At 48.6% G+C, this 23,615-nt stretch overlaps 1 protein-coding gene across 1 annotated transcript in view; it reads left to right on the top strand.

Moving 5' to 3' along the window:
* Positions 1 to 2,552: 2,552 nt before the first annotated feature.
* The window catches only part of HGTX (HGTX homeodomain transcription factor), a 31,654-nt gene continuing 10,591 nt past the window's right edge, over positions 2,553 to 23,615 (top strand). Inside the window, exon 1 of the mRNA XM_084586905.1 lies at positions 2,553 to 3,015. Coding sequence (XP_084443031.1) covers positions 2,553 to 3,015 — 463 coding nt within the window. The remainder of the gene's footprint in view (positions 3,016 to 23,615) is intronic.

Genomic DNA, 23,615 nt, shown 5'->3' with positions numbered 1-23,615 from the left:
TGTGCCACTTGCGACCACATCGCAATCACTGACTGACTCACTACACAAGCGACGCGGCCTCCATAAATAGGTAGCGCCGCATCTGTCTGTTAAGACGCGCCAAGGCTAGCGCGCACACACACTTAACTTCGCTGGTTGAAGCGCTCCCTTTTTCTCCCGTCGAGCCGCGCGTCGTTATTGGCTAGGTCCCGTAGAATTTTCTGGAGACGTCTGGCATCTTCCGGACTGATGAATCACCGTCTTTGCCGGGTGATGAGAAAGAGGGTGACGACGACGCGTACAAAGCTACGCGCTCACTCGCGCGGAGAAGGAGGCTTTTCTCGAACGTTGTGGAACCTCGATGCGGTGCCGCGCCGGCTTAATAAAAAGGTGAGCCAATTTCGTAACATAGGGATACAAGTATCGCAAGTAGAAGAGAATTTGTTTTAAGTCCAGATATTGTATGTATACCTTTCAATGGGTGCAGCTTTCAAGACATGGGGTCGAAAGTAGTGGCGCCCCATCTGACACTTATAGTTGCCAGCTGGAAATATTCGCTTCCCTCAATACAGAAGAGAGAAAGCATGGTCCATGGTTCTAACATATTAACTATGTACTAACATTATCGCGCTTCTTACACTACAGCCATATATATAACATGCACCAATGTTTCTAGAAAGCCACGCAGTGCGACGAAATGCGATTAAAAACTTACGTTGAGTGGAGATACGCATGAATTGTGATTAACCAGGTACAGAGAAAAATTTATACAGCGAAATGTTTGACATGTTTATAACGTAATAAAAATCCGGAAATAGTTTAAGGGAACTATATGAAGGCATTCACGAGATCAGCCACGAGTACTGACATACCGTATGTTCTCGCTCCACCCTCCACAGCAGATTTGTCTGTGAAGCAGGAATGACTAGCTTTAGTTATGCCTGTTGCATCGAAGAATACATTTCATAGATTTGCTATGTTTTATACTTTGCTTTACATGGTGCTACATGAAACACTGAAAGTTTCAATGTAGCTAGACATGGACAAACTATTCTAGTATGACCATACACTTCCTAGAAAAATAGTAGACGACCACCATATTTTGACGGGATATTGATTGATTGATTAAAAGCATTATTGCTACCGATATAGGAGATTTCCCTACTCCCCCTCTTGGGTACGCAGACACGAATAGGGGGCTGGGACCCCCCAACTAAAAGCGTGCAAGAATACAGATTCTTTACGGCATCAAAGAAATGTAGGAAAATGAGGCGTTCCTTGCGAAAAATACATACAAGGAGAGCTAACAGGCACTGAAGACTCCAAGGAAAGCATAAGGAATTTCAAAAGCGAAAGTCGTAGCTTCTCCCTGTGCGCGTTTCTCCTTGAACCGAGAAAAAACACGTGGCTGCTATGACGTCACTCAGCCGCCGCGGCCGAAGCCGGGGGAACCGCGCACTCTTCTCTGCCTAGTCACGTGACAACCATGACGTCACTCAACCCATAGACTTAAGTGCGAGTCAGTTAATTACGCGTGACTGAAGTCCTAAACTAAACGGTATGTAATTATCCCCGCCCCCCCCCTTTTTTTTTTGCGTTTTTTTCACTCCCGAGTATATTGCTCTTTTCTAGAAATGCATTTTCATTTTTCCTCATTTTGAATCACTCGCATTATTTGTTCATACAAATTCCAATGTTATTACCATGATAAAAATCAATTCCCTCTTACTTTCAACGAACCTTACCGCCATTCGTGTACCCTCTGCAGTGATAATGGTTCCGGTTCTATTGATCAATCACTTGTCGACGTTATATTACCCTCCTCCTCTCGTCTAAACGAAATATCGATTATCCCTTTTTTTATCCCAAAAGTCATGCATTGTCAGCGTAATCATAAGTATAACATACAAAAGGAGCCTTGATACATATAAGGTGCCACGAAGCAAAAGAATCGAGCATCTGGTCGGTAATTGGTAAGTGACTCTCGGCGTGCTGTTAGTGTCTCAGCTCCACTGCTGCCACTCATTCCCGGAATGTTCCGTTCTATAAATGTAGCTAACGGGTGTGATGAAAGTCAGTTTCCCTGCTTTTACTGAACATCTCAACGGCTTGTTAAAGTCTCACAATTCCCACTGCCTACATTTTTTAAAGTTCGTTTCTCCGAAGATGCAGCCCGTACACGCCACGGCCGTGCCCCGACCCGCCAAGTTAACCGCAAACCGATATTCGCGCTTTCAAAACATCGCTCCAACTGCGGGAGCCTCAACGCGAGGCGGCGGAAGTCGGCGCGATCTCATTTGGCGTGTAGTCGGGACGAAAAGGAGCGGCGCGCGTCGCGAGCGCGGCGGCGTCGCTTATTGAGAGGAGGCCCCCACACTCCATAAGCGCGGGGCATATTGGCTGCGCGGCGGCGCGTGATTGGCGTCGCGGGCGCCGCCAATGGGGCGGCGCGCCCCGCCCCCCACGGGGCGCCTGCCCACGGAGCGCGGCGCTTGCCCGCGGCACTCGGCAAGCGAGCACACGACGCCCATGGTAGCGCGGCGCGAGCCCCCGCGTTGCTGAGCGCGCGTGCCATGCTGGAGTTGGGCGCCGGCACGAATCCGCCCGCGAGCAGCGCCTCATCCATGCTGTCCATGCTCAACATGGAGTCGTCCCGGTCCAACGCTTTCCTGCTGGGCAGCCCACCGCTGGCCGCTCTCCACTCCATGACGGACCTTCGCGCCAGCCAGGCGTCGTATCCGGCCGGCGCGCAGGCGCTCAAGGCGCAAGGCACGCTCTCGTGCGCCTACTCGAGCGCCTCGGGCACGCCGCACGGCATCAACGACATCCTGGGTCGGCCGCAGGCAGCCGCCGCGGGCCTGAGCGCTATCGGCCTGCCCCGCTTCGGCCTCGGCGCCGCCGGCGTCTACTTCAACCCGGCCAACGGCGCGCTGCACAAGATGGGCCTGGCCGAGCTACCAGGCCGGCCGCACCTCTACTGGCCAGGCATGGTTCAGAACCCAGCTCTCTGGAGGGACCGCCTCGCATCGGCATCAGGTAAGCCTGACTGCTTTCTCGCTCGTCCTAAAACTTATTACGGACGCTGCATGAAACGACCTTCCATTGGCACGTGCGCACTCTGTCACCCGATGCACGCGGCAACAGTATGACGGAGGGGAGCCACGCGGCGCACTTCCCCTCATGGCACGCCAAACACCGACGCCCGGGCGGCGTGGGTGGCTGGTAGCCTTGACACCCGAATTTCTGCGCATCTGGCACGCTCTATAGCCACGCGTCATGTGAGACATTTCTGGCGACACTCTCCCCAGCTTCAACACGTCCCTTCGCTTAATGAACGAGTATGTCGATTATATGTATGATGCACCGCACGTCGTGTTTGGCACAGTGAACCTAGTTCAACGTTAATCCTGGCGTACTTTATCATCGCGTAGAAACTGCACATGCGTTGCACACAGGGAAAAAAAATAATAGCAATTGTCACCTACATTGCAGCTTCGGCTCTTGATGACAACAAGTTTGGTGTAAACAGCGATGACACGACGGACAATGGCACGCCACGAGAGACGATTTATCGCTCTCATCTGTCATTTTTTCCATAAGATCATAGCAGAGTTCCAGTTTGCTGTACTTTTCGTGATTTGTTGGAAATAAGGAATCAGCGCGGACAGCTTATTACAGCGCATTCTCGGTTAACGTTCTCGATTGGATTGGTAAAACGTTTATTCGGGTATTTCCTGACAGTTAGTAATATTTACATGACCGCGGAATGAGCTTGAAGTCTGCGCCCCACTGCTGCTTACTGACCCATAGCAGATCTTGTCAATTCAATGCTTGTTGCAAGCAAGATCCCTAAATCAAAATATGCGCTTTTTCGTGACCGCTTACTGATCCCACTCAAGGAGCCGACTTTTTACAATGTCAATGACTACAACGTTGAACCTAATACTAGTGTGAGGAGGAGTGGTATACGAATACGTGACCAATATCCTTATAAAGAACACGAAACGGTAATGTTTTCCGAAGGTAGCAATTCATTACTTCAATCATCTATATTCTCCGTAATCATCATTTATTTTTTCTTTCGGCCTGATTAGCCACCCAGACGCGTTATGTCTTCATCAGCTTAATGCTGTGGATCGTTTAGTCATAGCCTATACAGAACCAAAGAAAGGTTTACGCGCACAAGGATTTAACTACCGTGGTTTTCGTCGACTGGCCTGCCAGCATGGTTCAGCCGCGCAGACTGCTTTTGCAAAGAAAAAAAAAAGGCAACAGTATGCGTCAGTGCCCGGCCTTGGTCAGCACGCACGTTATTTCATAGATCATTCATCAGCATTGCATGCATATATAGACTTATGAATGCATCTATCAAGACCAACTATGTAGAACACAACGTTCAGGAAATCTTGTTCGCAATAGAGCTTTTTTTTCGCATCGGATAACCTGAAGTCAGCATATGCTAGAACTGTACTTTGGCGCGGGTGGACGCGTCTTAACAGGTTCAACCTCTCCTCTACACGTTGCGTGTGTGATCACTACTGCGTATTTTTCATTGTCAACATGCCCGTTTGTCATAAAACATAACAAGTTTAATGTCGCAGAACTACCTCTAAAAGCTCTAGAGGTAGTTCTGCTAAAAGCGAGTATCGTTTTAATGTGATAGCGAAATTTGTGGTACCCAATATCAGTCTCAACATTTTGTTTTTTTATTTCACTCGACGCAGTTAAACTATGCCACCAACAGCTGACATATATGTGCAGAACAGAACTAAAAGCCTGGAGAGAGAACAGCTGCTAAATGCAGATTGGCAAGGGGGCAGTCTTCCTGTCTCGTTAACGCATTTTCCTTGGCGTAATGCATATTTACAATATCTTGCGTAGCATGCCTGTCTATATAAACGAATTGGTAATAACTTATAATTAATAAAATAAACTAGGCGACAATTACGATACTCGGTAATGCGAAATTTGCAAGCTGTTCATTTCGTGTCTTGATTTTGCGCTATACTGAGGCCAACAACTTTAGAGAGTCATGTAAGTGTAGCACACTTTATTTTCCACACTTGGGCGTTCTTCAAGTTACTCATTTTCCGGTCCTTTATAGCGATCGGAGAGGCCTTCTGGTTGGAGAAATAAAGGAAAATATGTTCTTATACTTGAGTCGAGTTACGAGGGGGAAGAATGTTATTGTTTCACGCATAAGTTTTGTTTACCTCGATAGCTATAGAGTGAACTCCCCCATTGTACCAACATTGGTGTGGATCTGTGTGCGTTTAGTGCGTGCCACAAGAAATGTACGACGACTTTGGTGAGCGCGAGAGGACTGAAATAAGACAGCCACTGCCAGCAAGCTGATGTCCAAATTTGCAGCACGCAGTTCGCCGACTTCATTGCAAGCGCCAAGCAGTTCGGCACTCTGCATGGTCTCTGCGAGCGCCACAGTAGTGCTGGTAGTCTATATTATCGAGAGATCTCTTCATATGATAGTATTAAAAGGAGTATAAGGTCTCTCAGGATCTTCACCAAACTGCAGGGCCCGTGACGTCAGCGTTTCGTATGAGCACAGAAGGCTGCCATAGAAGCCTAGTAGAATATTGTGCCCTTTTAGCTTTGCCACAAGGGACAGGGTGGCCACCCGAGACGCCCTATTTCGGGTACATTTAAGCTTCACCTTTTAGTGTAAGACGAGATAGCATTAAGGGGTCCCTCAGGATTCCAACGCTGCCATTTACGGGACGTCTCTGTTCCCAGTGTGCATGGCGGGTTGCAGGATGCCGAGCAGAATATCGCGCGCCCCGGTGAGCCAGTGTCAATTGCAATACAGTGTCATCGGCCATCCTATAGCTAACAATATAACAACTGGTTACGGCGACGCCGTAACCCCCAAACCCTCCCCACAGTCCATGTCAGACCGGTTTCGCCTTGGCTCCTGAAAGGGTCTTGTTTGGAAGGGTGGAGAAGTCAGCTGCGATGTTGACAAGCGTAAGAGCTAAAAATTATACTGTTTAGAACAACATCGGAAAGTTAGACTGAGAGAAAAATGAAACAGATAAATTTGAAGTAAGAAGTCTGCCTCTGCTGTGTTTATTCACGCGCACCCAGATTTGTATATATGTGAGTGTTTTGGGTACGTATAAAGCACACTCGCTGACAATGACAAGAAAAATGAATCACTACATTTTTTTTTATTAACGAAAAAGTAACATCCTTAGTAAATACAATTTATTCCTTACGAATCATGGCAGAAATAGGCAGCTCTTTACATGCTCGCCATGCCGGTGAGTGAATCATTAAGGAAAATTCCTAAGCTTCACGGGGCTAAGGTAATCCACTCAAATACAGAGCAAGGTGTCGGGCTAGTTAGTTTCAGATCACTTTGATGGAATAAAGACGGAGTTACGCGCGCCTGTTTGTTGTTTCGTGTTTCATCTTTGTGCGCCGTTGACAAAAATAATATAATCACACACCCAATCCCGATAGCTTCACGCCACATTAAAGGTATATTGAGGATAAATTGAAGGCGACCTGTATAGTATATCGACATGTACTATGTTCTATAGTAACAAAGAGACCACTCTCGTCGAAAATGAAGCCTCCGTTGGCTGTAGAAGAGACCTCGAAACGAAATACACGTGTTGCCATCACCTACCAATTTTGTAAGTGCAATAACACTGTTATTTTAAGGCGAAGGCATTTAATGCCTCATCGTTGTCGACAGAAGGTTGTCAGCAGAGGTGTGACGCTTTCGAGAGCGAGGATTGAAAATAAATTAATAAACCTTGTCCACCGGCAATCGAACCTCCATCCCTTGGATCCCCAGACCAGCGCTTTACCAACTGCGACACGTCCCGGGTCGTGAAACGCTCTTCATAATTCCCTACCGTGAGGATGATAGCGTGATTCCGCGAGTGACAGATACTGCGCCTTTCCTTTCCTGTAAACGAATTATATATAGAACGCCGCTGAACTTTGATGCGTTCAATGAAATGTTCGTTGTGTTCGACAAGGGGCTCGCGATGTACCGTCACGACAGGTCATGACGTCACCAGGCGATTCATGCATGACGAAGCTGACCCCACCGGGCGTCCGATCCAGGCGTCCGTGCGGCGCCTTTAATTTGTCGCCTCCTCGAACGCCGCACCACACAAACAGAAGCAGATCTATCTAGGAGGCGTTAGTTAGTACAGCAGGCATCAGCGGCGTTTGAAATTCATTTACAAGATAGAAAAGGTGCAATATCTGTCACAATTCTCCACGTACACATGTACCACGCCGTAAAGGAAAGGAGGAAGGTGGGAGTGAAAGAAGAGAGGGAGGTAGAGGTGCCGTAGTGGAGGGCTACGATCCACCGCGCTATAATGGCTTTCGCCTCATCGCACTTTAGTGATCCAAAGTGCCCTCTACAATTTTTTTTTTTCCTTATCTGGATCACAGAGTCTGCGTACACCAATTCACTTGGAAACGGCTGCAACCAGCCCTTTTTGGCGTGATCGAACGCCACGAGTTCGATGTTAGTGGTGGGTTCATTCAGAACGCATTTTTTTTTTTTTTTCATCTGTAAACCAAGACAAGGTTTCTTGGATATCACCTTTAATTGTGAAGTAACTGTGGATTTTCGTGTAGTAAGTGTTTTGCGCACATCGTTGGAACTGGTGTTACCTTCAGTTATTTCGAAAATATTCGTTTTAGCACGTAGCTAAAGCTGCCTTAGAAAACCAATAGGGTGCCTGTTTCACAATGAATAGCAGAAACATTGCAAACGTTCCGAGAGGACATCTGACGGATACATTGATTGTTGTGGTGCAATCTTACCATATGCGCAGAAAAACGCTCGCGAACAACTTGTCAAAAAAAAAAATGCAGTTCACTATTTTCTGAGCAAGTGCTTCTTTTGCTGCCAACATACCCTGAAACAGGCGGAAATTTAATTTTTACTGAGAGCAATGGCTGCATGAAGTTGTCCTCCAGCGTCCTTTTAAGCCAGATAACTTTTTGACATTTATTTTACAGTGTTGAATGCATATCAAGCATGTGCTCAGTTATTTACAACTCCATTACTTTCATAGCACTTTCTTCTCGATCACGTGCTTAGACGGGTACAGTGCGGCGACAGTCATCTGATTGGCAGCATTCACAGCGAAATGAGAAACGCAATAATGTACACCTGAGAGAGAAATACAACCAAAACTCTTAGCTCCAGTTCAGACTGACAGTACTGGCAATTGCACTCACAGAAATTGATTGTTGCAAAGAGGCGGAATATAGTTAGCGTGCGAATTCGCCGGAATATGCGCAGTCTACAGCAAACGTTTATGGGACTTAGATGCGCGAAGAGAAAAAATTATTCTGGCGTCGTAGCACAGGCATGTCGCCCGGAACGCATGCAAACCTATAAATCAGTAACACACAGCCTTTGTCAGAAATTAATGGTCCAATGGGTTTAGCCTTGAACTTCAGATTGGGGCCTTTGAAGCATCTATAAAAGCCGCCATGACTTTTAAGGCGGAAGCTGTTTAACTGAAAGCTATGTATACAAGCTGTCGCTGTAATTTTTAACAGCTTTTAGGCGCCAAAAGGTAGACGCAGTGCCACTGCCCGAAATACCTTTTTGAGGAGGAAATCTCCGCACAGACTGTGAGCGTGCGCTGGCGCGTAGATATAGACACGTCTAAATTACACCGTTACGAGAGGTTGTTTCAGGAAGAGCCGTGCACAAATGACCACTCTTAACGAAAGCAATGTGTCTGATAAGCAGCGCATTGATTAGTTGCGAATGACGCTCTATTTTTCTCTACAAGCGCTTCGAATGTATAGAACCGTTGGAAACTTCAGACTCCAGCCAATTATTTCTCTTTACGTACACTCCCCGTCAAGAGTCCTCAGGCCACATATGCCTTTAAGCCGTGTAGCTTAGTAGATTCGTATATGCATTGAGTGCTACTATATACTAACGAAAACCAAACCCTTGTCTATGAGCTTTTCACGTGAGATTCGTCCATTTTTAGTGGCTTTCTTCAAAGCGTCATTGCGTCTGACCCGGCCGCTCATTGATGCAAAGTGGCGGGCCTGCTTTGCTTGTACCGATGTACAGCCACGTCGGACGCAATGCCGCTTTGAAGACCCCCTGCTCGTGTGTTTGCACTAAGAGTGGACGACCCTGTACACACAAACTTGATGCCAGACTCACATGACTGAGCCAAAAATTTGCCCATTTTGCTAAGTCTGCATGCGAGCGGCTGCACCTCTGGTGCGCGCGCATTGGAGAGGGAGGGGGGGTTGGTCGCAATACAGATAGCGTTATCACGTCACCGGTATAGTGAAACAGAAACTGTTAGTGACCTTTAGTCTTATTACATCGCTTGCACTGCTGAGTCGGAACTGTTAGTGAGAGTGTTTTGGTGGGCACAACAAGCAGCCGCTGCTGAACGGTTTCGAGCTCATCCTGTATACTTCCGAGTGCGCGGCTATTCACGTTGTCGTGCACGCCTTTTCATGCCCTTCTTTGCTCGTTTTGCGTAAGCTTCATATCTGCATGCTATTCATAATGGCTTGGCACAATATGTTTTAACGCGATCGCGTTAAAGTTAGCCCGTTCTCAGAGTATCCGATCTCGGCGTTGTGAAGCGAAAATCACGAGCATACCAAGTGCAGTTGGTGAAATGGCCGGGCTCTGATTGGTCGGCGGGTTGTGCGACGTCACGAGAGCGCGTGAGTGGATGAGTTGGGAGCACCTGCCAACTCGGGCTTCTCCTCTGAGATGGGAATCCAATCCTGATCTTGTATCCCGATTAAGAGGCGCTATACTCACGCGGACACATTCTTATGGCTTGGTTAAAGCGGTGATTTATGCCGGGTTCTCTTTCGCATAACGGGGTATAACTTACGACTGTATCGGATATTAGAGACACAAATTGGGGGATTAATGATTAAAGGAGTCGCAAAGTGCATGTGCGTTAACGAGGAACCGCAAGAAAAACCGCCAGGCGGTAGCCATTAGGCTTACCGCTTTCGTGTCACACCTAAAAATTCGGAGCTTATGTATCCCACAAATGTTTGGTCTCTTCTTTCTTGACAGGTGCGCAGTTGTGTGCACTCACGTCCTTTAGGAAGGTTGTGGGGTTTTAGTGCGCCTTTGCATAACAAGAACACTGGGCCTACAAAATTGTGGAGGGGGGGGGGGGGGGGAATGACAGGTTTATTTCGGAAAGACCCGCCCCTCCTCCTGCCACCTTGATAGTTAAAGAGCTTTATGGAAGTTTATTTTTGAGAGATGCCTAATCGGAATTCCTGGGCCTCGCTATATCTTGGTGCCTTTATGCTGCGCTGTAATTTTTGTTCGTTGGCAAATGGCGCTCACACTAGGAATATTTCGGTGATGCACTTCGGGGGGGGGGGGGGGGGAGGGGGGCTGAAATGACAGCCATGTATAACCTTCAATTGCTGTAGGGCCAACGGGACAGTTTCATGATGGCGGCATGGATTTATTATATCACTTTAAAACAAGGTCTTTGTCGCATGCACGCATGCTACCCCTGCTCTTGAGAAATGCATGCTGTCAAGGAGAGTAGCTGTTTTTTAAGGGAGCTCACAAGCACATATAGAGAGTAGCTCTCTATATCTTTTTCTATGTGCCGATTAATAGCTAGCCAACTGTTTGCTTTGTAACTGTTCAGGAATACATTCTTCTGGATGCATGGACAGCGGATACATATACGTATAGGGAAGCCATTACTCATTGTCAGGCACCATCAGCCATGCGGCTACAAAGAAAAGCTAAACAGCTGTCAGGGCAACTTCGAGGTTAAAGAAAAATTTCTGTTGGTCTGAGGCTCGAATCCAAGGCCACCATAACTCTCCGGGACAGTCGCTCTATACCAACTGAGCCAACAAGGATGGCTTGCGGATGGGCGAGAGCGAATTGATCCACCATACTCGAAGTTGTAAAGGTGTTACCCAGTGCTTGTGGGAATCGTCCAATATGAAGTAGATTTCTAATAAGGGAGGGATAATTAACTACCGTCCATCCAATGACAGCCATACGGCTGTGAAATTTCGTCGGAAGTAGTAAAGTTTTCTTTTGTAACCGTATGGAAGTGCTTTTGTGAACGCTAAGGAGTAAATATTCTCTTTCTACAAATATACTGCACCTTGGGGATTTCCCTAAGCGTTTGGACCATCACGTTGGTGTGTCGAAACTGCAAACTGCCCCTGGCCAATAGGAATCTCAATTTTCCTTGTCCTATGGGGATGAGTTAGTAGGGGTTTTGTTTCTTCATATTCATTCATTATCATATAGTGTGTCATATTCATTTCTTCATAGAAAGACAACAGCTGGAGGTTTTGCGTAGATTATCGACACCTAAACAAGATAACAAAGAAAGACGTGTACCCTCTTCCAAGGATCGAAGACGCCCTAGCTCGGCTGCCTGCATGGCATGCCAACTACTTCTCCTCTGGATATTGGCAGATCTCTGTTGACGAAAGAGATCGTGAAAAGACGGCTTTTGTCACCCCGGATGTGTCCAGGTGATTCCTTTCAAGGTGATGCCTTTCGGCTTATGTAATGCCCCTGCGACCTTCGAGCGCATGATGGACTCCTTATTACGTGGGTTCAAATTGATCATATGTCTGTGCTACCTCGATGACGTCATCGTATTTTCATCAACCTTTGAGGGCCACCTCCATCGTGTTTCGGCTATTGTTGGAGTCTTCCGACGAGCTGGTCTTCAATTCAACTCCAAGAAGTGTTCTTTGCATGGTCGCCGGGAACTCAAGGTCCTAGGACATTTAGTCAACACCCATGTCATCCAGCCGGACCCCGACAAAATTCGCGCTGCAAGTGATTTCCCTATACCGAAATCTAGCAGCAACGTGCGTAGCTTCCTCTGACTTTGCTCATATTTCCGACTAATTGTACCAAACTTCGCGGAAATCGCCTGTCCACTCACGTAGCTTCTGAAAAAAGGGGTCTTCTTTTCCTGCGGCCACGAACAATCGGCCGCCTTCGTCGCTCTTATTGCCCACCTCACCGGTCCGCCAGTGTTGGCTCACTTCCATCCGTCAGCGCCCACAGAAGTACGCACCGACGCAAGTGGTCATGGAATTGGTGCCGTTCTCGCACAACGTCAGCTCGGTTCCCCTCGCGTCATCGCCTATGCCAGCCGACTCCTCTCTGCTGCCGAACAGAATTATTCTATCACTGAACGTGAGTGTTTAGCCCTAGTTTGGGCCATTACGAAGTTCCGCCCTTACTTGTATGGGCGGCCATTCACAGTAGTCACTGACCACTACGCATTGTGTTGGCTTTCCACACACACTCAAAGACCCTACTGGCCGCCTTGGACGTTGGGCCTTGCGCCTTCAGGAGTACAATTTTTCAGTAATTTATAAGTCTGGCCAGCTCCATCGAGACGTCGATTGCCTGTCCCGTCATCCAGTCGACCCGCCAAGCCAACCTAAATGTGACAATGACGCTTGCGTGCTCTCTATTCCTGACTTTTCCAACATTCGCCGTGAGCAACGCCAGGACCCTCAGCTTCGCGAAATTATCAATAGCCTTAGCGCGGATCGCTATGACCCTTCCCTTCGTTTGTTTGGGCTCCACCACGGCACCTTATACCGGCACTCAGCATTTACGCACAGCCGTCCTTGAACAGCTTCAAGACGTTCCCACAGCAAGTCATCTAGGCGTCTCTCGCATGTATACGACAGTGTGCACCGTCGGTTCTTTTAGCCAGGCCTATACCGCGCAGTCCGCCGCTACGTGGCTGCTTGTGACCGCTGTCAACGCCGGAAAAAGCCATCAGTTTTACCAGCTGGACCTCTGCAGTCGATCGACATCCCCATAGACCCATTTTCTCGAGTGGGTCTGGATTTTCTAGGGCCTTTTCCACTGTCCGCATCGGGGAACAAATGGATTGCGGTGGCCACTGATTACACCACATGCTACGTGGTCACACGAGCAATACCAACCAGTTGTGCAACTGATGTCGCTTCTTTCCTCCTCAACGACGTTATACTCGTCCATGGAGCTTCCCACCAACTGCTCACCGACCGTGGCCGTTGATTTCTTGCGCGTATAGTCGACGAAATCCTATAGTTGTGCAACGTTCGTCATTCTTTCACGACTGCCTACCATCAACAGATGAACGGGCTTACCGAACGCCTTAACCGGACACTGACTGACATGCTGTCTATGTGCGTTTCTGATTACCACCGCGACTGGAACATAACGCTGCCATTTTTGGCATTTGCATACAATTCGTCGCGTCACGACACTACCGGCTACTCCTCCTTATATATCTATACGACCGTGAACCTCTGCTTCCTTTTGACAGCCTGCTCCCGTGTGTCGCCTCTGCCAGCTCATATATGCTCGTGAAGCCATAGCCCGAGCTGATGCTGCCGGCGTTGTTGCTCGCAACCGACTCGCAGCCTCCAAGCACTCCCAGAAACGTCGCTATGATTCCTATCATTGCAACGCCCAGTATTTTTGCGGCTCTCTCGTGCTGCTTTGGACCCCAGCTCGCCGCTTTGGCCTCTCGGAAGAACTTTTGCCCCGTTATACAGGACTCTACCGTATTTTACGACAAGTGACTCCAGTGACATACAAAACTGCGCCATTGCATCCCGCACGCCATACCTCTACACCACTCACCGAGACGGTCCATGTTGCACGCCTCAAGACGTACTACACGGACCCTGGTTTGGGCGCTAGTATGCACCGGGAAGGTGCTTTTCAGCCGGCGGGGTAGTGTTACATTAGGCGGTGCATGCACTGATATGCGCATAAGGAAGGAAGAAGACTCGTGAGTTTTGGAGAAGACGACGTTCAGCAGAGTCGGCTGGTGCCTGCAGAAAACGCCTGTTGTTTGAAAGCCTTGTCTTCCGTGTCCGCCCTCTGCTCCAAGCTGAACTACCCCGTAACAATATATATGAACTACTCATGGCAACAAATAATTAAACAGAATGGGACACGTCATCACGGTTTTATTAGAGGCAACTTTGTTATCTCCCCCCTGCTTTCATTAGCTAGGTGTGATGTTAAAATAGCGAAAGCATAGCTGGCTTGTACATCGGTTTTCACGAAAAGTAAAGATTGCCAAGGCTGGAAATAAAAAATAGACACGTAAAGACGAGATATGCAAATACAGCGAGATAAATATCAATAGCGCCCTCGAAGCAAACAATTAGGGACAGTTTCTATAGGCGGAAAGTTGGGCTGCTTAGGCCAATAGAAGCCAATTGCTCAAAGGGACCCTGAAAAGATATTTTGGTTTGATTTACAGCGTTGAACGTGCCAAAGCGACTCAGGCATGAGAGAGGCTGAAGTGGAGGACTCCGGAAATATCGCCCACCTGGGGTTGTTTAACGTGCACTGACATCGCACAGAACACGGGTGCCTTGCTTTTTGCCTCGACAAAAAAGCGGCCGCCTAGGCTGGGATTCAATTCTGCATCGGGGCGCAGCAGTCGAGCGCCTAAAGAGACTTTAGAGCGACCTAACCATTGCACCACAAGGGCGACGCAGTTTGACAGATATGTATAATTGCTGTTTGTGAGTGTTCGAGTAACAACCTTTCTTTTTCTCTCTTTTTTTTGGGGGGGGCATAAATGGTTTATCATCGTCATTCGAGTCAGAAGCTCTTCTTGGACACCATATTTACAAATAATTTTCTTAAAATTCCTTCTCGCAGTTACGAGCACCCCATTAGCGCGATATCTTACCATGGGGCCCCTTTACCCGCTGACGTAAACTGGACCGTCTGAGCGAGCCCTGTTATCGCTCAAGTGATGCAGGCGAGACAGGGGGACTCCACGGCGCAGTCTGGACGTGACTTTTTTTTTTTTCTTCCGCGTCAGCCTGTGTTGAGTTGAGGGGGAGATGAGGAACACTATACTGTCGATCGCCGATATCTGCGATGTTAGTGGAATTAACTTCTAAGACAATTTGCACTGTGAAAATGAGTGATGGAATACCAATGGCCTGTCTGTGTGTGTGTAAGGGGGGGGGGGGAAGGGAGAGGGGCGTGTGAACATTTCAGGTCAATTACGCTTAACCGTTTTGCCCTAGCATTCTAAAATGATGACATAATTCTTGATTAAAGCTATTTCTGATCTAGGCAGCACACAAATACGAGTAGGGAGCCCTGTGATGACGTCTCCTATATGTGAAACAGTCTTTTTTTAATTCGTCAAGATACAGGCATTTTAACGGGTGAAAGGTTACCAAATGTTTTTAGTTGCCATTTAAAGATATGCCGTAATTGTCTAGTAAAGTTACGACGCTGTTCAAGGTTCTCCTCGTAGCAAAAGAGTAATGTGGCGGACATAGATGATTGCACCATTGTTTGTGCCACTTTGGAATTTTAGCTATTTGCCCCAAACCCTTCCGTGGGTCATCCGATAGCACCGGGCAAGGCTTTGCAGTGTTTACCTTCTGTAGCGTTGGTTTCATTCCTCGGGGCAAACGTTCATGGATTGGAATTGTCCACCTGTAGAGGTGGTGATATTGCAACGTCTAGTTCTTCAGTTTTGGTCACTATTTCCGCCACATTACTTTTTAGCTATGAGGAGAAGCCTGAACACTGCCGTAACTTCGTTAGCCGACTTACGTCGTATCTTAAAACGTTAATTGAAAGCCATTGGGTAGGCCTGCAAGTTTCACACGTTCAGTGTCTATATTTGGTCAAATTAAAAAAGAAGGTGTTTCGGCCTTTCTTTAGGTACACAAAAGACCGCGGTGACAAATTATGAATATCGGGAATTTCTTCGCAGGGACTTCAATCAGGCAGCCAGCACAGGACCGCATTATTTTGAGTAATATGGAAGAGGCATTCGCTCTTGCAGTGGATATAATCTGGCTGATGATGATTATTATGATTAGATTAGTAAAGTAATCGGCACTGTTCTCATTATGACAAAGATTCTTCGTTCAATTTACTTCAATCTGCCAAACGAGAGATGCTCACGTTTCGCACTTCACAGTCAGTGAAACCCTCGTCGTTTGGCGTAGAAACGACAGGACGCATTTCGAGGGCCGCTAAACTTGGGGGACTGTTATCAAGAAACCAAACACTACTTTATTGTGTTTCGTTTCGCACAGCCACTGGTCTTATCTGCAGCGATAATCCTATCAGCCGTGCGTTGTGTATACCGTCAGCTCGTCGATGGGATTCGTATCACCGAGGCAATAAATCGCTCATAGTAGATAACTGATATAATAAATCCATGAGCCTAAAGCAAGAACATCAGCTTGAATCCTTACCTTCCGCTGCAATGAAAAGCTAAAGTAGTCTCGTTTTGTTTGTTTCCTCACTTTTTCTTTTTTACGTTTCGAGCAATACCCGCACTTTCTGATCATTAAACAAACTCAATGATACAAGCTTCCAATTTCAGCGTCCTGTTCCCACTGGGTGTGTGTACGCAGGTCGATTCACAAGAAATATCTTCCCGCGTATTTATGTATTTTCATTAGTCATTCCTTGTGGATTCCTGTTTGCTTTCCGCAAAGGTATCAAATCCTGCGAAGCGAATCCTCTAAAAGCTCTTTTCTTTGTGTCTAACAAAAGTGCTTCGCCGATGACAGCCAGCCCGCATGACTGACATGGTACAGAGACAGGGAAAACGATGCCACTTGCAGCATGCTTGCAACAACATCCACAGCGGTAAGAGAACCCGCTTCACGCGCCCCGCACTTCTCGAGAGGAGGCGCGATCAGCTCGCCCATCGTGTGCGGTCGCGTCTGTTGTGCGCATTTTGATGCTCCCATTCGAGAAAGGGGGGCGACGGCTATAGCTGAACGCAACCCGACCGAAGGGGGCACGACGCGGAGAGAGTCGCAAATAAATTAAGCTCGTACAAATGAGGCTCGTTCCGGTGCCATCTGGCGGCGTCAAAGGCTAACCGCTTGACACTTAGCCGAATGCCCGCAGAACAAAGTGGCGGCTGCTATCAGCACGGCAGAGGAGCGCAACCGATAACAGCGGCCCCTACAGGCATCGCCGGGCGGCTTTATAACGAGCTCCCCAATCTTTACGCTGCTTTTGTTCGCTCGGGGGCGAAGGTGCCCGGCTGCAGCCCAACCGATGCGAACCACTTAAATGAAGTCGGCAGGGCAGAGCGCACCCGAATGTCACGTGACGGCCGTCGGGTGGCAGCTGATTGGCCCAAGCTGGCCTCTCATCTCGCGCGGCCGACAGTATGGAAATTTGGACCAAGCGAGGGGCGCGACTAAGGCAGCGCTGCGAGAGGGCCGACTTAATGAACGAAGCGATTTGGACGCCTCGGCCGGGCAGCCCTTAGGTTTAATGAAAGACCCATGACGAGGGACAAATTAGTCCCCGAGAAGCCCGGGCCAGGCGCACCAGCTTGGCGCACGCATGCATCTCGGATGGCCACCGCGGCCCCGTTTAAAGTTTCGGTCACCCAGTTGTTGGAAGCCCGCCGTTAGAAGTTCTAAAATTGCCTCCAAAGTTTTTTCCGTCCAGGCGTCGGGCCGCTGTGGCTCCGCGTTTCAGAGCGCTGCTGTGAGGGGCCCTCTCCTCCCATACGGCGTCCGTCTATCATGAGCTGTATACTCTGAGCGTCTCAGATCGCTATCGCGGTGTATAGCTGGGATAGAAAATGTAATGTTGCTCGCGCAACGAGCATCGGGTTAAAAAAAAGGGGAGCGGGGGATCAAAACAGTATATCCATTGTACGAACTGCGTATGTTTGAAGAAAATGCTATTTCTGATTTTCTGGCAGCAATTATATGAGCATTTCCTTAACGTTTACTCTTATCCTAGACTGTATACATTTACTTCAGTTTCTCTTTGGTCAAATAAGAGACGCGTGCCACGTCCTTTAAACATAAACTCGCGCGACCCCAATTCTTTTAGAATTTCCTTCGTCGCTTTGACTCCCGAAGCCTATATAGCTTGTTCGCAGAGAGCGCGGACGAATTGACAGCGCTCGTATAAACTCGTCACGATGTCTCCAGAAGCGCCGTAATGACCAGCCGCCTGGTATACGCGTTTGTGACTCGAATCGAGGGCCCATAAACGCCACTTTGGTGTTACGTGACCGTGCCATCCACGCCACAGTTATGGTTCCGGCGACGTGCCTCGGCGTGCCACAGGCCATTACTGCCGCAATAGGGCGATGAGAAATGACCCTTTAAGGGCGCCTCTTTCGGCTCCGTTGGATATGGCCGCGGATCGAGACCGATTTCGCGGCACCGCCGATCACATCATCGCTGCCACGCTCCGGAGCTGTCCGGCGGTTCTCGTATAACTTGTTTCATACGGCGTGCAGGGAATTTTTCGCATCAACCACTAACCTTCCTAGCTTTGCAATGTGGCACCTCCAAGTTCTGAGCGAAGGTAGAGCCGTATGTTGTGTCGCAGTCATTTTACGAGGAGCCACTCTTTCCGCATGTTCCCGAAAAGATAGACCGCTTATAAACCGTCGCGTGAGCGCTGCCCGCCCTGCATGATCGCCCATAGAGAGATGAATATTGCAATGCGATTGGGTAGATCGTTCGCTCGGAATTATTTTGTATTGCATGTTTCGAAAGCTGCCTGTGCCCCACAGTTCACGTGGCACAAACTCTTGGAGGGGTGTTGCAAAGCTGTGGAAGCACATGTCTGAGACGCCGAATCGCCGTCGGCCGCAGAGTGGCCCTTTCCCCGCAGCCGTTGGAAAAGTTTCTGCGGCGGCCGGCCGTATAGAGTACAGCGGTCCGGTGATGGGGCCTCCGCCTGGTCTATATAGCCGAGACGCGCGCGGTTCGGGATAAGAGGCGCATTAGAATTCCCTGGACAGAGCCGCTTCCGCGCAGCTTCGCCGAAGACGGCCGGCCTCGCGTTGCCAGGGGCAACCGCCGCGTATAGATTAATCCGGCTGAAACAAAAACAGGGCTGCTGGAAACACCAAAGGCAGTCCGCAGGGCGAGAACAGAGGCTGGGACAGCCGAAAAAAATAAGGAACAGAAAATATAAGAGAAAGAAACTGAGCCGGGCGTCAGTTCGGCGTTTGCGCGGTATTTGTAGATCCCGCGTGAAAAGAAGAAAACTGCACCGACAAGCAGCCCCACATGGGTCTGTCCAGCAGCGCTCGCTGTCTATGTAATGCGATGCTGCTCCTCTTGCGATCCCCTCTGCCGGTGTACGTCTCGGGCTGCCGAGGCTTTGTTGGCTCAAATGTTTTCCTCCGAGACGAGCGAGAAGCTGCAAGATCGCAGCGGCAGAACACAGGATCTCTCGGCGGCCTCTTTCGCGCTGTCGGCCCGCGTTCATGTATGTATTACATACACACGCCCGCTTGGATCCTGCACAAGCAGCGATCTTCCTTTTTTTTTTTTTTTTTCTATCCAGCTTCTCTCCCTCCTCTCTTTCGTTGTATACTCATGTTTGGCACTCGAAGAAAATAGCGCGTGTTCTCCAATCTTCGTTCTGCCGTTGTGTACACGCTGTGAACGTATGCTTTGAGACAGAATTTTACTGCCTGGACGTCGATAAGCGTTGAGCGAGAACAATATCCTGCCCCGTATATAGAGGCCCATTGGCCGCGCGCTTACGCAGTATCACTTTGCGGCGTGGGCGACCTTTTCAATCTTCTATATCTTTTGGGTAGGAAAAGGAAGCACTAAAGAAAAAATATAGAGAGAGGAGACTTCTCAAGACAGCGTTCCTTTCACTATAGCGAGTTTCGTAATAGTGTGGCACTGCCAGTCAGGGGAATAGCCGGATTCCAGTGCACATGCGCAGCAGAATGCTACGCTAAAAGGACTAATTAAAGGGCGTGCTTATAGGTGTGGTTAGCACCCCCACACCTCCTCTATTCTCTTCGACCCTACAACATATATGAGCCAAATGTCGCTCAACTGCTAAAATTACAGTTGCATGTTCGAAACACGGCCACTTTCCGAATTCATTCCTGCAGCGACACAATGTTCACATCGCTATCCTTGCAGGTTACTCAGTGTACAGTCTAAAAAAGAAAATTTGTTTTTCTTAAGCGTGTTTCGCTTCTCATCCTTCTTGAAGTGTTATTCTGTTTATGAAACGCCGCCTAGCTGTTCCCTTTTTTCTCCTTTTATTCCTGACTTGACGCGAAATATACGCCTTCTATATGTGTGCATCTTTGCATGCAATTGTCTGGGCTCGCATTCTTCTCTTCTCATATTCGCGCCGCGGAAACAACAGCAGCCACTTGCTGCACAGAAACAAAGAGAAGTTTACTTTGCCTGGAGATATATATAACTCGAACGGTCTAATCATCAACCCCACCTATAGAGCCGATCTAACGAAGGAAAGCGGAAAATTGTGTTTAGTTAATGAGGGAGTCATTATCCGAGTCACGCCGGTTGCCTGGTTCCCGAGCAAGCAAGAAAAGTGAGGTGATGAGAAAGCGTTGCACTTTGCCCATGTCGGTTCCTCGCGCAGACTTCACCGCCGGTTTCGACACGCCGCGGCTTAAGCCGCACGCTTGTGCCCCGTATCTAAACGGCGGCTCATTAGGCGATGCCCTGGCGCAAACATTGATCGTGGATCTAATCGATGACAGCTTCGCAGTCGCTCGATGGAGGCGCGCCTCGATATAAAGGGCTGTCCATTGGGAGCTCATGAGCAGCATCTGCATGTCCAGCTATAGAGCATCAATCGCAAGCGCAGTCTTTCCGCGCTGCGTTGCGCGGGGCATTTCAGGGCGATCAGTCAAGCGGCCTTGCCCATTTGTCCGACCACTTCCCCGGTGACATATCGATTCAGGTTGCTTTTATCATTCGCTAATACATGGCTCGCTTCTTTAGTTGAGGTTCCTCGAAGGTTTCTCGGAGGACATTTCTGTTAGCACGCTTGCGAATTGTGCATGGAGGTCCGCTCAAAGTCGCGTGGGATTTATTTTCGCGCATCCATGTTTAGACAATTCAACTGCTGGCTTCTCAATGTATGCGTATATGCACTGTTGTGTGGTCATCTTTCGATGTTAGGCGAAATGTATACATGCAAGGCAAATAGCACCCACGATAAATGGGTGCTATTTTAATTTGAAACGAAGAAATGGGAAGCGAGATGCACATATATCTTCGAAATTATTACAGCAACAGTTAAAACTGTATACTCAAACCTCAATTGAGGGTGCATATGTACAAGATAGATTTTCATGCGTTTTCAAACGTTTTAACAGGACTCGTTCAAGCGAAGAATTGACCAGGAAGTGTACATGTTGCGTTGGATTTTATGCCACTTTATATGTGGCAACCAATGCCGCCATGCGCCAAACTCAACCTTTATGACCTTTGATCGGAGAGCAAAATGTTATTTTAAATAATTTAGAACTGCGGATTTAAAAGCTTCCCGTCTTTCAAGAATACGGTTTGGTTTAGTTTATTTGGTTTACCGTGCCAATTAAAGCGACTCAGGCTATGAGAGACGTCGTTGGGGGGGGGGGGGGGGGGCCTAAAATTTCGACCACGTGGGGTTAATTCTTTAACGTGCTCTGACATCGCACAGACACGGGCGCCTGGCATTTCGCCTCCATCAAAAAGCGGCCGATCACGCGTAATTGGGCGCAGAAGTCGAACGCCCAAACCACTGCACCACCGCGGCGAGGCACTTTCAAAAAGGACTGACCAGGAAAGCATCCGACTCATACACCTTCGTTCTTTGCGGCTAAGTCATCTAGCCTACACGTATATCGAGTGTTTCAATGAACACTTTAAAAATTCCTAAAAAATTGTGAGTTCAAAACGGAAAAAAAAAAATGCATCAACAAACTATCAGCCACAGCGGACAAAATTCCCTGCGGAACTCTTCTAATTATACAGCGAATTAACTCACAACCCATTTTCAAAACTCCGGCAGCGCGAGGAAGTCTGACGCTTTTTTCCGTATAGGAAACCGTAATGAAGAGCAAGAGATGCGCATGAAGCTCAGCACAGACGCAGTAAGGTTCCGTGCTTGATTCTTGTTCCCTTGTGCACCAGGGGTGCCTCGTCGGAGACGGTATGTTGAGGATACTTGAAGGCGGGAGCTTGAGAGAAGAATAACTGAACATTTACACACTCAGTATTTGTGGAACTAGCTAACAGAGAAATATTCCCACCTCGGCATAGCCGAAGCTGCAGAGCATCTAAACCTAGCCCAGAACGCCGGACTGGGCCCTCGGGCTCGGTTTTAACCCCCTTGAGGTCCAGTTCTAATTTACTCAACGTCCAATCACAACAGACATCAACCTGATTGGTTCGTTGTGGCGCACAGCTCCCACTTCAACTTTAAGTGGACTGAACCCTCTCTCACTGAAAGAAAAAAAAAAGGAACGCCGAACTCCTATGGTCCCATCCTTCCTACATTACACTGTGCACCTGGCCGTTAAACACAATGAGTAATGTTGCCTCCCGGCCGGCAGCCGCCGTCTCTCACCCCTCGCTTGTAGTGACTTGTCACATTCGCGACTCGGGCTTAGTGGTGCAAAAAAAAAAAAAAGTAATAAAGAAAAAAAGAAAAGAGCGGTCAGTGGCCCAGCCACCGCTTGCCTGTCGCTATAGGCCGTACCGGTTTTGTTAAAAGCTCGCCACCACATTCCATCAGGTGCTGGCGTGAATGGACGTCTCACCTGCGACTCAGGGTCGAGACGGCGCGCTCAAGCTGGTGTGTACAGTACAGTCTATGTCTCCCACTCACTCACTCACTCACTCACTCACTCACTCACTCACTCACTCACTCACTCACTCACTCACTCACTCACTCACTGCCTCTCATTCAGCTAGTAACAAGCCCCGCACCTCAGGGCGCTCCTCTGTCTGCGCACCACCTGCGTCACCTTATGCTGCAAGACTACGAAGAGGAGCTGGGCTCACAGCCACATACCTTCCCCGTCTTCCCGCACGCGACGTCCGGTAATGGCCTGATGCATTGGCTACGGTGCCAAATTTAAACTGCCAGCGTCGCTGTCAAACATAACGCACTGGGCAACGGCTGGCCTTTTCCGTGCGCCACACTCCGAGCCCAATGAATATGCAGATCTGAGCGCCGTGGCCACAGCACACGTCAACACCGCACGCCGCGCCTGGGCCGAGCTTACTGCGGGGCTCTTGCGCTTTGGAAAATTAGCTTTTTCTTCGTTTCAAAGACTGTTATGGCAACTTCTTGTTCTCGGGACGAATCGCCCACACCCGATAGTTAAAATATAATTAGTTGCTTGTAGTTAACTGGTCAGATATTTAGAAGAGCGTTGCAGTAAATTGTGCCCATCGACTTTGAGCCTGGAAATTTATTTTCCATTTTGAACTGACTATTTTCATGAATCTGAATGCTCACTGTGTGTGTGTGTGTGTGTGTGTGTGTGTGTGTGTGTGTGTGTGTGTGTGTGTGTGTGTGTGTGTGTGTGTGTGTGTGTGTGTGTGTGTGTGTGTGTGTGTGTGTGTGTGTGTGTGTGTGTGTGTGTGTGTGTGTGTGTGTGTGTGTGTGTGTGTGTGTGTGTGTGTGTGTGTGTGTGTGTGTGTGCGTGCGCATGACGATGACTTGGCCCTAAATAAACCGTCCAGAAGTTCGGGTTCAACGAATCGCAGGGCGCGGTCAGCCCCGAGCAGACGCCGGCCAGAATTAATTCAATGTCCCGGTCGTGCAACCCTTTCTCCCCGCGGAGGCGCGT

The sequence above is a fragment of the Amblyomma maculatum genome, chromosome 1 (assembly GCF_055883805.1).
Source record: "Amblyomma maculatum isolate TAMU_Amacu chromosome 1, ASM5588380v1, whole genome shotgun sequence".
In the NCBI taxonomy this organism is placed as follows: Eukaryota; Metazoa; Arthropoda; class Arachnida; order Ixodida; family Ixodidae; genus Amblyomma; species Amblyomma maculatum.
This window is presented reverse-complemented; position numbering and strand designations above follow the sequence as displayed.